The 16,888-nt window shown below is 42.4% G+C and overlaps 1 protein-coding gene across 3 annotated transcripts in view; it reads left to right on the forward strand.

Annotated features, from left to right (window-relative positions):
- Positions 1–16,888, forward strand: part of palm1a (paralemmin 1a) — a 277,402-nt gene that overhangs the window by 73,690 nt on the left and 186,824 nt on the right. The window contains exon 1 of one of the 3 annotated variants that reach the window (XM_072244276.1): positions 2,658–2,740. The exons of the other annotated variants lie outside the window; for them this stretch is intronic. Coding sequence (XP_072100377.1) covers positions 2,673–2,740 — 68 coding nt within the window. The 5' untranslated portion in view covers positions 2,658–2,672. Of the gene's footprint in view, positions 1–2,657; positions 2,741–16,888 lie in introns of those variants that run through there. 3 annotated transcript variants of the gene reach the window in all.

Consider the following 16,888-nt stretch of genomic DNA (forward strand, 5'->3'; position numbering starts at 1 on the left):
GATCCAATTTACCACATTATCATCCAGATCATTGATATAGATGACAAATAACAATGGACCCAGCACTGATCCCTGTGGCACACCACTAGTCACAGGCCTCCAATCGGAGAAGCAATTCCCCTCCCCTCCCCAATCCTAGTTTTGTATCATGTTAAGTTATAAATACGACATTTGGACGCAAAGGCCAAATTATTGTTTGTGAATGTTTGAGGCCCAAGGACCAATTCCTGAGGTGCCTTACAGGTCATAAACTGCCTGAGGAAAACATTTATTCCTACTCAAACAACAGGAATTCTTCAGATGCTGGAAATTCAAGCAACACACATCAAAGTTGCTGGTGAACGCAGCAGGCCTGACGAAGGGTCTCGACCTGAAACGTCGACTGCACCTCTTCCTAGAGATGCTGCCTGGCCTGCTGCGTTCACCAGCAACTTTGATGTGTGTTGCATTTATTCCTACTCTTTGTTTTCTATCTCTAAGCTGTAATCTTGTAACCAAGTTTTTGTGTGAGACCTTATTGAAAGGCTTTTAAAATCCTAAATATTTCACATCTACACGGTCTTCTTACTATTCTGCTGATCATATCCTACAAGAACTCTAACAGATCACTCAAATTTATTTATCTTTCATAAATCCATGCTGCTCAGACCTATATTCTTTTTATTATGTTGCTACATTCTTCATTATACAATAGTTTGCAAAAGCCAGTAGTTCCTGCTTCCCTTCTCCGTTCTTCCCCAAGTATTGGGGTCACATTTATTTCCCCAGTCATCTGTAGGATTCATTCCAGAACCTAGGCAGCTTTGGAGGATAATATTCAGAGCAGCTACCATCTTCAAAGAAACCACATTGAAAACACAGGGGTAACGATCAGGAGCTTCGGGATTTATCATCATTCAAGTTCACCAACTTCTCCAATACTGTTTATTACTGATTCTAAATCCCTTCATTTTCACCCGACACGTAGTTTTCTGGTATTTCTGGTCAGTCTTTCTTCCATGAAGACAGGCACTACATATTTCTTGAGCTTCTCTGCTATTTCTTTATATCCCGTTATAACTTGCCTATCGAGTGTTCCCATATGAAAGCACTAAATTCTTCAGCAAAATGTTGATGCAGTAATGGCTACCACCATTGAGAAGCAAGGCAGAATGAGGCTGATGCAAGGACATAATCTTGTTTCCTCCTGCTCCTGCAGGCATTAGCTTTTTCCTTCATTTTGTCCCCAATTTAAAAGGTTTGGTCTTCATTGAACATAGCAAGCAAGCTCAAAGAGAGGGCTATTACTTACTTTTTGTCTTTCTATTATTGATTGATTGATTGATTCATGAGGTTTTTGTTTCAGCTTCAGGATGTTCCAGAATAAAACCAGAAAATGCTAGAAGCACCTCTCAGGTCAGGCAGCATCTGTGGGAAGGAAAACAGACCAATTGGTGAAGGGTCTGCCACTTGATACATCCACTATTCTCTCCACAGATGCCACCCGACCTTCTAAGTGTCTCCAGCACTTTCTGTTTTGATTTCAGATTTCCGGCAGCTGCCTTCAAAATGCCTCAAAATTCTTCGCAGCCAAGATATACTTTTGAAGTGAAGATTTTATTTTATAAAATGTGACAATCAGTTTGCAAAGCATGATCCCACAGGAATAATTCTATGAACTACTGTAATGAGTCTTGGCTGGGAGATGAATATCCTGGGGACATCAGGGAATTTATTCAGCCAGAGGGGTGGTGAACCAATGAAAATCATTGCCACAATGCGTTCTGGAAATCGAGTCGTTGGGTATACTTAATGAAGAGACTGTTAGGTTCCTGATTGATAAGAGGGTTAAGGGTTATGGGGAGAAGATGAAAAAAAAAATCAGCCATGATTGAATGACAGCACAGCCACGATGGGCTGAATGGTGTAATACTGCTCCTGTGACTTACGGCTTTATGAGAACTCCCTATCCTTTATCAAAAATGTGCGATGTGATTGTTTCTACTCTTGGGACACCAGACAAAGCCTGGATTTAGCACACAGTCAGATTGCTTGCTAAAGGTTATTCTGCCCTTATCTGATGGAAGCTCCCATCTATCATTCTGCCCTTTCTCCCAATTACCACACCATCTCCTCTAATGCCTCACCCCATGATGACGTACTGCAAACAAAAATCAACGGTCAATATTCCAAAATAATTTAAATGGGGACCACATCCCAATTTCACTCTTACCTATCGTTTCCAATGCAGACTTAATCCAGTGGTCAAATGCCCTCTTCAGTTTCCAGTCTCTGATAAACACAGTGTGAGGAGTTGAAGAGAGTATTTAAATGTGTGGGTAAGGATTTAAATTGACTGCGTACGTGTGATGCAGGGTTTGTATAGGTCAGCAAAAGGAAGAATTTAGCCTTTTTTCCCACTATAGATGTCTTGTTGCTAAGGTTATTTTTTTGTAAATAAAATATAGCAATTGCACTCAGACTTTACAATATCGCTGAGCTTCCTGACATCTGGTCTGCACAGAAAGCCAGGAACTCATAAACAAGGCTTTGCCAGGGACAAAGTTTGTGGATTAGCTCAGTGATCAGCTTAAAGTGGGTCAGCTTTGTGTAAACACAGATATTTTACACTGAGCAGTTATTGGCCAGACTTTAGATTTCATTAACAGATTTCTTCAGTGCAACAAGTCCTTATGGTTCAGACTGTGCTTCCAGGGCAGGAGCGGAGTCAAACTCAGCCACAGTGTTTAAAGGGATCTGGGTAAGTATCTGAAGGCATGGGCTTGCAAGGCTCTGGGGAAAGGGTGGGGGAGCAGGTTGAAATCGCTCCAGGGCTGTGCTGAGCTGAAGAAAGGGATAGATACTGAGGCACTGTGACTGAGAGATAACCCTCGCTAGTACTTTACCCTCAGAAATACGTGTGAGGTAGACCGAGGAATGGAAGGACATGATTAATAGGGGCCTACAGCGTATCGAGGAAGGAAGGGATTAAAGAATGATTGAAGATGGCAGAGGGAGTAGAGTGATGAAGAAGTGGCACAGATTTGCCTTCATTAACTGGTGCTAAATTATAAGATAGGAGCGTCTTAAAACATCTCCTATTGGTATTGGTATGGGTTAATATTGTCACGGCAGTGGGCCAGCTTCTCTTGCTTGTCGCTCGTACAGATCAAATCATTGCACAGTGCTTTGAGGTAGAACAAGGGAAAACAGTAACAGTGCAGAATAAAGTGTAACAGCCCCAGAGGAAGTGCAGTGCGGGTAAATAATGTGTGAGGTAGATTGTGAGGTCAAGGGTCCAGCTTATACCCAGAAGCTATTTAATAGTGTTATTACGATGGGATAGAAGCTGTCCTTGAGCACGTACTTTGAGGTGTTTGTATCTGTTGCCGTATGAAAGTGAAAAGAAGCAGGAATATCCAAGTTGCAGCTGGAATACTGTCTACAATTTTGAGTAGCACACAACTGGAAGAACACAATTTCACTGGAGAAGATGCAAAGGATTCACCAGTGTGTCACCTGAATAGAATGTTTCAGTTATGAGGAGAGACTACGGGCTGGATTTGCTTTGGAACGGAGGAGGCTGAGGAAGGATTTGATAGAGGTGCAGAAAATATGGTAGTTAATGAGAAAAATTCTCATTGTTGAGGTGTCTAAGACCACAGGACATAGGCTTAGGTGAAGGGAAGAGATTTAGAGAGGAAGGATTTTTTTCACCCAGGGGTTGGATTCTGGAATGCACTGCCTGAGTGGGTGGTAGAAGCAGAGATTCTCAGAATATTTCAAGTTCAGGTTCAGTTTTTATTGTCATTCAACCATAAAAAATGTCTATAAAAAGTCCTCATCTCCCTTGGAAGTTTTCATGTTTTATTGTTTTACAACATTGAATCACTGTGGATTTAATTTGGCTTTTTTTTGACACTGATCAACAGAAAAAGACTTTTTTCTGTCAAAGTGAAAACAAATTTCTACAAAGTGATCTAAATTAATGACAGATATAAAACACAAAAGAATTGATTCCCCCTTTAATATGACACACTATATCATCACTGGTGCAGCCAATTAGTTTTAGAAGTCACATAATTATTTAAATGGAAATCTGTTTTTTGGAGACCTGTGTGCAGTCAAGATGTTTCAATTGATTGTAGTAAAAATACACCTATATCTGGAAGGTCCAACTGCTGGTGAGTCAGTATCCTGGCAAAAACTCTACCATGAATTCAACAAAACACTCCAAGCAACTCTGCAAAAAGGTTATTGAAAAGCACAAGTCAGGAGATTGATACAAGAATATTTGCAAGTCACTGAGTATCCCTTGGAGTACAGTTAAGTCAAGAAATGGAAAGAATATAGCACGGCTGTAAATCTACCTAGAACTGGCCATCCTCAAAAAGACTGAGTGACCATGCAAGAAGGGGACTAGTGAGGGAGGCCACCAAGAGACCTGTGCCAACTCTGGAGGAGTTACAGCTTCAGTGGCTGAGATGGGAGAGACTGCACAAACAACAATTGTTGTCCAGATACTTCACCAGTTGCAGCTTTATGGGAAAATGGCAAAGAGAAAAGCACTATTGAAAAAAATTCACAGGAAATTTAAGCTGGAGTTTGCCAGAAAGCATGTAGGAGACTCTGAAGTCAGCTGGAAGAAGGTTCTATGGTCTGATGAAACCAAAATTGACCTTTTTGGACAACAGACTAAATGCAATGTTTGGTGTAAGCCAAACACCGAATATCATCAAAAACGCACCATCCCTGCCGTGAAGCATGATGGTGGCTGCATCATGCTGTGGGGATGCTTCACTGCAGCAGACGATGGAAAGCTTGTGAAGGCAGAGGATGAAATGAATGCAGCAAAATACAGGGAAATCCTGGAGGAAAACTGATGCGGTCGGCAAGAGAACTGAGACTTGGGGGAAGATTTGTTTTCTAGCAAGACTGTGATCCCAAGCATAAAGCCAAAGCTTACAGGGATGGCTTAAGAACAACAAAGTTAATGTCCTGGAATGGCCAAGTCAGAGTCCAGGCCTCAATCCAATTGAGAATTTGTGGCTGGTCTTGAAAAGGGCTATTCATTCACATCCCCATGTAATCTGACAGAGCTTGAACACGAGGAAATCTGCAGATGCTGGAATTTCAAGCAACACACATAAAAATTGCTGGTGGAGCGCAGCTCAGCCCGAAACGTCGACTGTACCTGTTCCTATAGATGCTGCCTGGCCTGCTGCGTTCACCAGCAATTTTTATATGTGTTGCTTGACAGAGCTTGAACAGTTTTGTAAAGAAGAATGGGGAAGGGTTGTGGTGTCTTGATGTGAAAGCTGATAGAGACCTATCCACATAGATTCAAGGCTGTAACTACTGCCAAAGCTGCATTTACTAAATACTGGGAGTGAGTAATTATGCTATCAATTATTTTGTGTTTAATAATTATAACAAATTGAGACCAATTTGTGTGTTTATTTTCACTCACTTTGACACAAAAGAGTCTTTTCTGTTTATCAGTTAAAAAAGCCAAATTAAATCCACTTGTCAAAGTTGTAAAACAATGAAACGTGAAAACTTAGGCAGGGATGAGTAGTTTTTATAGGCATTGTTTATGTATACCACCAAAAGAAACAACGTTCTTCCAGACCAAGGTGCACAACACAGTCCATATAACTCACACATATTGCCACAAAGTAATATTGCAACAAATATATTAACAAATAATAAGGTGCATTTATGACACAAGTTTAAAAGTAAACAGCAAAATACTACTGGCACTTGATTAGTGATGAGACCTGAGTAGTGGCAGTCACATGGCCTGAGGGAATTGGCTGCTTCCCATCCTAACAGTCCTTACCCTAATGCTATGGGACCTCCTGTCTGATGGTAGGGGGTAAAAGAGATTATTGGACTGACCTGAAGCATCTGGACCAGCACTTGCATGGCCACAGTATAAGACACCGCAGAGCAGTGCAGGTAAATGGGGTCACAATAGGTCAGTAACTGACGGTCGACGCGAACATGTTGTGTTGAAGGGCTGGTCCCTCTGTGCACAACTTGATGTTTCCATGAGAACGGGAGGGTGGTTGAAGCTAAAGTAGGGTAGCTATTACATGGAGCATTTATTGAAGAAATAGTTCAACAATTTGTCTTTTTAGGGTATCTTCTTGCAATAAACCCACTGAGAAAATAGAGAGAGGAAGACCATTAGCATGGATAGGAAATTCAGCCCTTCAATGTTGTTCCTTCACCTCACTGCCAATTTCTTGCACAAACCTCAAATCCTTTGATAACTTTAATATCCAAAAATCTATTTATCTCCACCTCGAATACACTCAGTGACTGACCCTCCATATAGAGACCTCCATATAAAGAGTCATGGGTGAAGACATTTTTCTTCACTTGTGTCTGGAATGGTTGACTTCATATTTCAAATCTGTGACCACCCCCCCCCCCACCATTCTGAATACTCAACTGTAAAGAACGTTAATTTCTACACTGTCAGGCCCTAGAAGAACTTGAATTTTTTCTTTTGTTTGAACGGAGAAGGAACTTGTGTGCATTTCCCTAGCACCTGTCCCATCCTCAATTTATCCTTTTACAGAGAATGCAGTACTTCCAGGTCACTGAGAATGGAGAATGAAGCAGCTGATTTGCAATGTAACAGCCAGCTGAGAAATCAGTTCTAACAACATAGGTAAAGGGAAAAGGTGGCCTGAACTGCCTTCTACCCCATTGCTTGTAACCCGAGCAGCCAGGAAACTGCAACCTCCTTGAGAGAGTGCAATTCTGACAGTGCAACATTCCACCTGAACTGTGATAGGACACAAACCAATAACTTCCCACATCGAGTGGTGTGGTTGGCACCCACTGGCATCACAAGATCACAGGACAAAGGAGCAGAAGTAGGCCATTCGGCCCATTGAATCTACTCTGCCACTCCACCGTGAGCTAAACTATTCTCCCATCTAGTTCCAATTTCCGGCTTTTTCCCCATACCCCTTGATACCCTGAATAGTCAGATACCTATCAATCTCCTCCTTAAACGCCCCCAATGATCGGGCCTCCACAGCCATATGTGGCAACGAATTCCATAAATCCACGATCCTCTGGCTAAAAAAATTTCTCCTCATCTCTGTTTGAAATGGGTACCCTCTAATTCTAAAACTGTGGCCTCTTGTCCTGGACTCACCCACCAAGGGAAACAGCCTTTCCACATCTACTCTGTCCAACCCTTTCAACATTCGAACTGTTTCTATGAGATCCCCTCTCATTCTTCTATACTCTAATGAATACAGTCCAACAACCAACAAGTGCTCCTCATATGTTAGCTGTATTCCTCCCTGTACTCCAGGAATCATCCTCATAAATCTTCTCTGATCTCTGTCCAACATCAGAACATCCCTTAGGGGGTCCAAAACTGCACCATGTTGACATTTTTTAGGCAAACCCAGCATGGGAGATTTTGTCTAACAAAGAAGTTATATCTGATCTAACAGGATGTATTTTTACCATAGGACCTTGCAGATGTTCAAAACGTTGTCCTGTTTTAGGTGACAGGCCAACCTTAAGATGAACAGTAAATCCGGCCTTATAATGGCTGATCTTCCTCGGCTACAAAGGCTAGACTTACCTACAGCCCATACATATGAGTGAGCATTTGGGAGACTGGCAGGATGGATTTGCTAGATGCTGCACTCAACGTCAGCAAGACCAAGGAATTGATTGTGGGCCTCAGGAAGGTGAAGTCAGGAGAATTCGTTCAAGTCCTCATTGAGGAGTCAGTGGTAGAAAGAGAGGCTGCTTCAAGTTCCTGAGCATCATTATCTCAGAGGATCTAGCCTGGACCCAGCAGACTGACGCAATCACGAAGAAGGCAGCTTGACTACATTGGAAGTTTTGGGGATTCGGTATGACACCAAAGACTCCAGCAAATTCCTACACCTACAGTGGAGAGCGCTCTGACTAGTTGCATCACCACCCGGTACAAAGGCTCCAATGCACGTAACTGCAAAGTGTTGCAGGCTCTCCGTCACAGACAAAACCTCTCCACCACTGAGGACACCTTTAAAACGTGGTGCCTCAGGAAGGTGACATCCATCTGACCATCCAGAGCATGCCCGTTGCACATCGCTACCACCTGGGAAGAGGTACAGAAGCCTGAAGACCCACACACAACACTTTGGGAACAGCGTTTTCCCTTCCGCCATCAGATTTCTGAATGGTCCATGAACCGATGAACACCACCTCGCTATCCCGCTTTTGCACCACCTATTTATTTATGGTTATAGTCACGGAAACAGGCCCTTTGGCCCATCTAGTCCATGCCAACCTGTCAACCTGCCTGGTGCCATCAACATGCAGCTGGACCATTGCTCTCCATGTGCCTCCCATCTTCGTATCTATCCAAATGTCTCTTAAATGGTGAAATCAAACCCGTATCCATCACTTGCGTGCCAGCTCTTTCCACACTCTCACCACCCTCTGAGTGACGAAGTTCCCTCTCATGTTCCCATTAAATATTTCCCCCTTCACCCTTAACCCATGGCCTCTAGTTCTAATTTCACCCAACCTCAGTGGAAAATACCTGCCTGCATTTACTTTATCTATATCCCTCTCAATTGTCTATACCTCTGTCAAGTCTCCTCTCATTCTCCTGTGCTCCAGGAAATAAAGAACTAACCTATTCAACCTTTCCCGATAACCCAGATCACCAAGTCCTGGCAACATCCTTGTAAATTTTCCTTGCACTCTTTCAATCTTACTGATATCTTTTCTGAAGATAGGTGACCAAAACTGCACACAATACTTCAAATTATTATGCCTCACCGACATCTTGTACAACTTCAACATAACATCTAACTCTTGTATTCAATATGTTGATATATAAAGGCCAATGTGCCAAAAGCTCTCTTTATAACCCTACCTACCTGTGGCACCACTTTCAAGGAATTATGCACCTATATTCTCCAATCCCTCTACTCTTCGTTGTAAATTATTGTAATTTTTATGTCTTACATTGTACTGCTGCCACAAATTGACAAATATCATGACATCTGTTCATTATAATAAGTCTGATTTTGATTGTGGCCACATTTCCAATCTGAAAACAGTTTGGGTTACGGGCTGTAACCTTCCTTAACTTGGGGATGCCATGTACAGAGGAATCAGCTTCCATCTGAGGTGTGAATGTGTCAAGATATGTGCAGATCTCACTCCAGCCTGCTGTGTGGATGATGGAGGGGAAGGGACAGTAAAAGGCAGGGCCCAAAAAATAAGGAGGACAATAAGACTAATCTTGGACAAATGGACATCTATGTTCACAAATCCTGCTGTTAAATGCTCATTAGATAGAAGGACAAAGGAAAGAAATATTGAGCAGCCAACAGCCCTTGTGCTCTCTCAGCCGAGGTGAAAGTGGAGGCAGGGAGACAGGCTAGCGTGACGAGCAACTAGTGCTGTGGTACGGAAGAATGTCAACTTATCTTGGCCGGCACGCACTTCGAAGGAAGAATGGTTTCATTTCCTGAGGCACCCCATTGCCCCTGGCCAGTTCATGCACAAAGATCACACGGTGCAGAAGTCAGCCCAGCTGAATTTTTGGAACTGTAATAAAAATAACAGACAAAACCATTCTGCAGGAAGGGAAAACCTCAGCAGGAGCTTGAAGCTGTGCTGAAAGCCCCACTGACATACAGACAGCCAAGGTGCTGGGATTGGAGACTGCATAATGTTTCCATGGCCACCAGCTTTGGCTTCCTCCTCATTTCACGTCCCAAGCCTCAGTGTTAAGGAAATAGATATTGAGCATGGTTTCTTTCACGCCCCTCCCCCCTCCCCCCACCCCCCCACCCCGACTTGTCTTCTTCCGTCTGTGATTATTTGGAAATTTGTATCAAGACCCATACTCTGTGCTGAGTTGGGAATGTGATGAGTAAATAGTTTTCAGTTAACTGAACAGGTCCCTCTTGTTCATTCCCAGGGTGACAATTCTTGAAAAGCCATAGCCATTTCAATACCTTTCCTGGGCTGCTGATTGAGTGCTCCAGTCATCATCTATTCCAGTACACATGGGCTCTCACCAGAGCCGAGAGCACAAAATCCAGATGAAGGAGAGAGGGGGAAAGATTAAAGGAAGTGTGTGGGATAAGTTTTTTACAGATAGGGCCAGGTGCCTCGAATGTACTTTTGGGTGGTACTGGAAGCAAATGAAATGGTGATGTCTAAGAGGCTGTTAGACAAATACATGAATATGCAGGAATAAAGGGATGTTGGATCCTGTACAGGCAGAAATGATTAATTTGTCATTATGTTTTGACAGACATTCTGGGCTGAAGTGTCTGTTCTCGTGCTATACAATTCTATGTTATGTGTTATATTTTGAGTTCAAAGTCAGGAACAAGAGCCAACGCATGTATAATGTTTGAGAAACTCAGTGGGCTAGGCAGCATCTGTGGAGGGGAATAAACAGTCAATGTTTCAGGACAAAACACTTCATCAGGACTGAAACTCAGCCTAAGACGTCAACTGTTTACTCTCCTCCATAGATGCTGCCTGACATTCTGAGTTCCTCCAATATTTTGTGTGTGTCGCTCTAGATTTCCAGCACCTGCCAAATCTTTTGTGTCAGAAACGAGAGGTATTGCCTTTGCACATGGCATCAAAACAAGGCCACGTCTGGTATTTCGAAAATGAGCTGGGACTTATTCCTCAACTCCCAGAGCTAAAAGCTGGTGACTGGTCATTTCATCCATCACAGTTTGAGGGAGCTCTTTATGAGCTCGCTGGCGGAATAGCTTACAGTGCTGGTAGAGTGAATACACTTTGAAAATACTTCATTGGCTGTCCCCTCATTGAGGCAGTCAAAGATCATGAAATATCCTCTAGAAATGCAAGTCTTTCTGTTCTGCATGCATCCTGATTTGCCACTGTCCTTCAGGACTTGTTTCTATAGAAGATCCAGTGGTGACTTGCTTTACGGTAACTAAGAGCTCATTGTCTGCAATTTGGATCGCACAGCTGTTGATCTTCAGTGCTGTAAAATGAACAAGGCACTTACACAGAGTGAACCAGTAAGATAAACATATCTCTGTAGCTCTAGAAATTCCACTAGGTGCTTCCTGCCTTGAGTCGTACTGTGCATTTAATGCAAATTCCTAGTTGGTCATCTACTGAATGACGTACTTCGCCCAACCACTATCCCCTTAGAGGAAATTAGACCATGTTGCTCTGGGAGCAGCTCACATGCACACCTTTAAGTCAGCTGTGTTTTCTCGATGCAGCACCACACTGATAGATCACCATGGTAACCCCTGTACCATCCTTACACAACAGAAGGGCATTGTACAGGAGTGTCTCCTCAACTTCCCCTTCCTGAAATGTACAGTCAAGTCCTTGGTCTTACTGATGTTGAGTGCAAGGTTGTTGTTATGACACCACTCAACCAGCTGATCCATCTCACTCCCGTACGCCTCCTCATCACCATCTGAAATTCTGGCAACAATATCAAATCAACACATTTGTAGATGGCATTTGTGCTGTGCCTTGCCACACATTCGTGGGTGTAGAGAGATTAGAGCAGTGTGCTAAGCACACATCCTTGAGATCAGAAGCAGCTCAGGCTTTCCACACAGACAACCTGTACCCATGCAGCAGGGTCTTGGCAATTTTCAGACTGTGAATAACAAGTGATTTGATAGCACAACAAGTAGTATATTTGAAAGGCAGAAAGTGGGAAATACTCAACTGGTCAGGCAGTATCTGCGAAGAGAAAAACAGAGTTAATATTTCAGGCTTTTCTTGCATTTCATCTTGCTTTTCATACAGCTGCCTACCCTGGATGACTTAGGTATTGATTTGACGTTTTCTGTGTTGATTTTCATGGGTCCAAAGATAATCAACAGCAGGGGGATGACATCAGTGCAGCTTATCCCTAACTCAGCAGTAAAGCAGCTCACCCCTAACTAGCACTGAGGATGGAGAGGAACTACTGCCAAGCTTGTGGAGAGAGCTCCAAACTTGCAGTAAAGGAGACTGTTCTAACATGGTCAACTGAGGCATATGTGGGAAAGGAAAGAAACACTTCTACATAAATTGACTATGTGATGGATTCCTTTCAATGAACATTAGAAAGTTTTTGACAAGAACAGGCCATTTGGCCCAACAAAGCTTGCCAAATTCCTATTCATATTGTGTTTTGAAATAACTATCAAGTTTTGATTTGGAAGTCTCTGAGGTACTACTCTTAACAAGACAACGAGATAGTTTGTTCCATGTGTCCACAACTTGCTGTGTAAAGAAATGCTTCCTGATGTTAGTCTGAAATCTCCTTTTAACCAGTCTCCACCTATGTCTCTGTGTTCTTGACGATGGATTACCTTTGAAGTAGCTGCTGGCATCCACCTTACTTATACCCTTAATGATTTTGAACACTTCTATCATGTCTCCTCTCATTCTACATCTACTTAGGCTAAAAAGATTTAATTCTTTCAATCTTTCTTCATTGCTCATACCTTGCAGACCTGAAATGAGTCCTTCTCTGAACTCTGTCCAGTGCCTTTACATCCCTCACACAATATGAAGACCAAAATTGTACACAGTACTCAAGGTGAGGTCTTACAAGTGCATTATTCAGCTTAAGGAGAACATCTCTAGACTTGAGCTCCACTGAGCACATAATATATCCCAATATTCTATTAGCCTTCCTAACTGCTTCTGTGCATTGTTGAGATGTTGATAGTGATGAATCTACCAGGACGCCCAAATCCTTCTCATACAGTGCGCTTTCTCACTCAAACCATCCACCCTCACCATTGTATACTTATATCTCATATTTCTACTTCCTATATGTAATACTCTACATTTACTTACGTTAAATTTCATCAGCCACATATCTGCCCACATCTAGATTTTGTTTAGATCTACCTGTATTGATTCTGCTGCCTGAATGTTATCCATGTCATGAGCCCCATGGCTTGCCATAGAGCATTGAGCTTCTAGGGTTTTGGAGCACCTCTATTTACTAATCAACATCTTAACTAGAGTTGTTAAGGCCTTGTGTTTTTGGTTTAATCTTGTTAAATTGACTGTCACTGACATGTGCTTCCTGCATTTTATGATTACTTAAAGAGGTCTCTTATTCAGTGCCTGAGTGGGGTCATTGTGTCGGACAGGATAAATTGCCTCGTAGTGTCACTCAGTTGCTCTGATTCCAATGTCTATCCTCTTGTTTCCCTCTCTTCCTGGAGATCCTGCCGTTCCTCTACTCCTGGGTCCAGTCCTTCACGAGTGCACCTTGACGATCAGCCCATCCTCCTAATTTTGTGTCATCTGCAAACTTCACTAGTTTATTTGTTTTGTGCTTACCCAAATCATTAATGTAAATTAAAAACAGAAGCGGCCCTAAAACTGATCCCTGAGGAACCTCACTTTTAACATCTTCTAGGTGTGAAAATGATGCTCTCATCACAACTCGTTGTTTTCAGTTTTTGAGCCAATTCTGCAACCATTTGCACACCTTACCCTGAATTCCCATACCCTGTAATTTGGTTGATAACTTGAGGTGTACCTTGTCAAAAGTCTGCTGAAAGTCCAAGTAAGTAATATCAACTGTTCTATTGTTATCATAAATTTTAGTTGCCTCTTCATAGAACTCCAGCATATTAGTAAAACATGATTTCCCCTTTTGGAACCCATGCTGGCTTCACTGACTTTTGTAAAATAGATTTCAGGGGTTTGTCTATATAATCACAGACCTCTTTAAGTACTCTTGGATATATATTGTTTGGCTCCGGAGATTTCCTAATGTTCAGCCTTCTCCGCTGAAGCAGGACCTCACTTTCTAAGATCTGTAAGACACTAAAACAACCTTATTTTTCTCTGGACCTTCTTCCATATTGCTAACATCTTCGCAGGTGAATATTTGTGCAAAATATGAGTTAAGAGTATCCGCTATGTCCTTCTCTGCATAATTTAACACCCCACTATTATTCCTAATACACTTAACTTCTTCCTTGCATTTTCTTTTATGACTAAAGTATTGAAAAAATCTCTTGGGGTCAATCTTAGCATTATCTGCAATATCCTTCTCAACCTCCCTTTTGGCAATCCAAATGTCCCTCTTGACTATAACTCTAATCTTTCCATTTGCTTTACGGTTAACATCATTACTATCAACATCTCCCTCTGACATAGACAACCATCGCTAATTTCTCCACCACACTGACAAAAACAAATATTACTTTGATTATAGTGTTAATTAAAAAGGTTGTTAGAACATAACAGAGGCAATATATTGTATGTGTATTCAACACTTTGAACTCCCCACCCTGGAAAGTCATTGTAACTCCTATAAGCCGTAATTCCCTCGATTGTCCAGAGATAGTGAAGAATTCTCTCCACTTTATGCTCTGAATGCTTCTCTAAAGTCATTGCATTGAACATGAAGGCAGCCTTAAACTGCTATTCCCTGAACTTCACCAAATTTCCTCTGCAGTCCAACACTGACACAATGCTGGAGTGTGTACTGTGTGTAGAGGGAAAGAAACAAGTTGCTAAAATGGTCTTCCCATTATTAGGAGATGCATTAAACTATACCACCCAAAAGCAAGGGCTGCTTCATTTTAAAATTTTGCCATCAACAGGAAGGAGTCTGTCTTAGAGGCATATAGAACATATACAGGCCTTTGGTTCAACCATGGCCATGCTACTCATTGTACTTTGCAGAATCGGAGTCAGGTTTAATATCATCAACATACATGGTGAAATTTGTTAACTTTGCGGCAGCAGTACAATGCAATACATGATAAATAAACAAAAAGAAAACTGAATTACAGTAAGTATATATGTACATTAAATAATTAAATTAAGATAAGCATTGCAAAAAACAGAAATGAAAAAAAAGTGAAGTAGTGTCCAAGGGTTCAATGTCCAATTAGGAATTGGATGGCAGAGGGGACAAAGCTGTTGCTGAATCGCTGAGTGTGTGCCTTCAGGCTTCTGTACCTCCTTTCTGACGCTTTTGTACTGCTGGATGTTGCTTGTACTGGCTGGTTACTTGATTTTATTTATTGTTTATTTATTTTATTTGTTGATTTATAGCATTGAGTATGAGAGTTGCAAACTCATTTTCGCTGTATTGGTGTGGTGCATGACAAATTGTACTATGCAATGACAAGAAGGATATTTCATTTCATTTCACCATGAGAAGAGCGTATGTCCTGGGTGGTGTGGGCCCTTGATAGTCAAAGCCGATTTTCTGAGGCACCACTCCTTGAAGTTGTCTTGGATGCCGGGAGGCTAGTACCCACGATGGAGCTGACTAATCTTACCACTCTCTGCAGATTACTTCAATCCTATGCAGTAGCACCACACCCAGACTCCCATACCAGACGATGACGCAGCCAGTCAGAATGCTCTCCACGGTACATCTGTAGAAGTTTTTGAGTGTTTTAGGTGACAAACCACATCTCCTCAAACTCCTGATAGCCACTGTCTTGCCTTCTTTATAGCTGCATCAATATGTTGGGACCAGGTCAGATGCTCAAAGATCTTGACAAGCCAGGAACCTGAATTTGCTCACTTCTGATCCCTCTGTGAGCATTGGTTTGTTTTCCCTCGACGTACCCTTTCTGAAGTCCACAATCAGCTCCTTGGTCTTACTGACGCTGAGTCCTTGGTCTTACTGACACTCCACTTGTTGGTATATCTTGCTCTGTAGGCCCTCTCATCACCACCTGAGATTCTACCAACAATGGATGTATCATCAGCCAATTTATAGATGGTATTTGATCTATGCCTAGCCACAATATCATGGGTATAGAGAGAGTAGAGCAGTGGGCTAAGCACACACCCCAGAGGTGCACCAGTGTTGATTGTCAGTGAGGAGGCGATGTTATTACCAATCCATACAGATTGTAGTCTTCCGGTTAGAAAGTCAAGAATCCAATTACAGAGGGAGGTACAGAGACATAGACTCCATAGCTTTTTGATCAGGGGAGTAGGAATGATGGTGCAAAACGCTGAGCTACAGTCAGTGAACTGAATCCTGACATAGGTATTTGCAAAGCTCAGATGATCCAAGGCCTCGTGGAGAGCCATTGAGGTTGCTTCTGCTGTAGACCTATCGTGGTGTGGGTCCAGGTCCTTGGTGAGGCAGGAGTTGATTCTAGCCATTACCAACCTCTCAAAGTAATTCATCACAGTAGATGTGAGTGCTACTGGGTGATAGTGATTAATGCACCTCACCCTGCTCTTCTTTGGAACTGGTATAATTGTTGCCCTTTGGAAGCAGGTGGGAACTTCCGACCATAGCAGTGAGAGATCGAAAATGTATTTGAATACTCCCACCAGTTGGCTGGCACAATTTTCAGAGCCTTACCAGCAATCCCATTTATCTACATTAGGTACCTAGGAGGCTGGTACTGTATACCAACCATTTCTGCAGTAGGACTGTTGTGCTCTGACCATCTCTACAGCATCACCACTGAACCCCGCCCTTTTCTGCATGAATTTCAACTGTCTGTGCAGTGGGATACTAAAATGACCAATACTGAGCTGCATTCTTTATTCCCACCAAGAGCTGCATCCTGTGATCAATACGGGCCCTGTAGCTGATGGTTCTGGCTGTGGAAATCAGGGTTTTCCCAGCCTCAGATCCATTCCAGGCTGCTGACCTCTGCCACGTCTCTCTGAGGCTGCTTCTTGCTGCGTTAGAGAAGACACAGAAACTTCATGCTGAAGAAGAGGAGTCTTCACTTACTTTTCCAGGTAGCGTGTTGTATTAAATTCAATGAGCCAGCATATTACTGGCAACTTTGGCCAGTGCCGCACAATTGAAGATCCTGATCTCATGAGACTTGGGTAATCAAGGCAGAGAGGTTTCCTCAAAGTTCCTAATTATGACTTCACAGAGATGTCCCTGGCA

This window comes from Mobula birostris, chromosome 26 (genome assembly GCF_030028105.1).
Source record: "Mobula birostris isolate sMobBir1 chromosome 26, sMobBir1.hap1, whole genome shotgun sequence".
NCBI lineage: Eukaryota > Metazoa > Chordata > Chondrichthyes > Myliobatiformes > Myliobatidae > Mobula > Mobula birostris.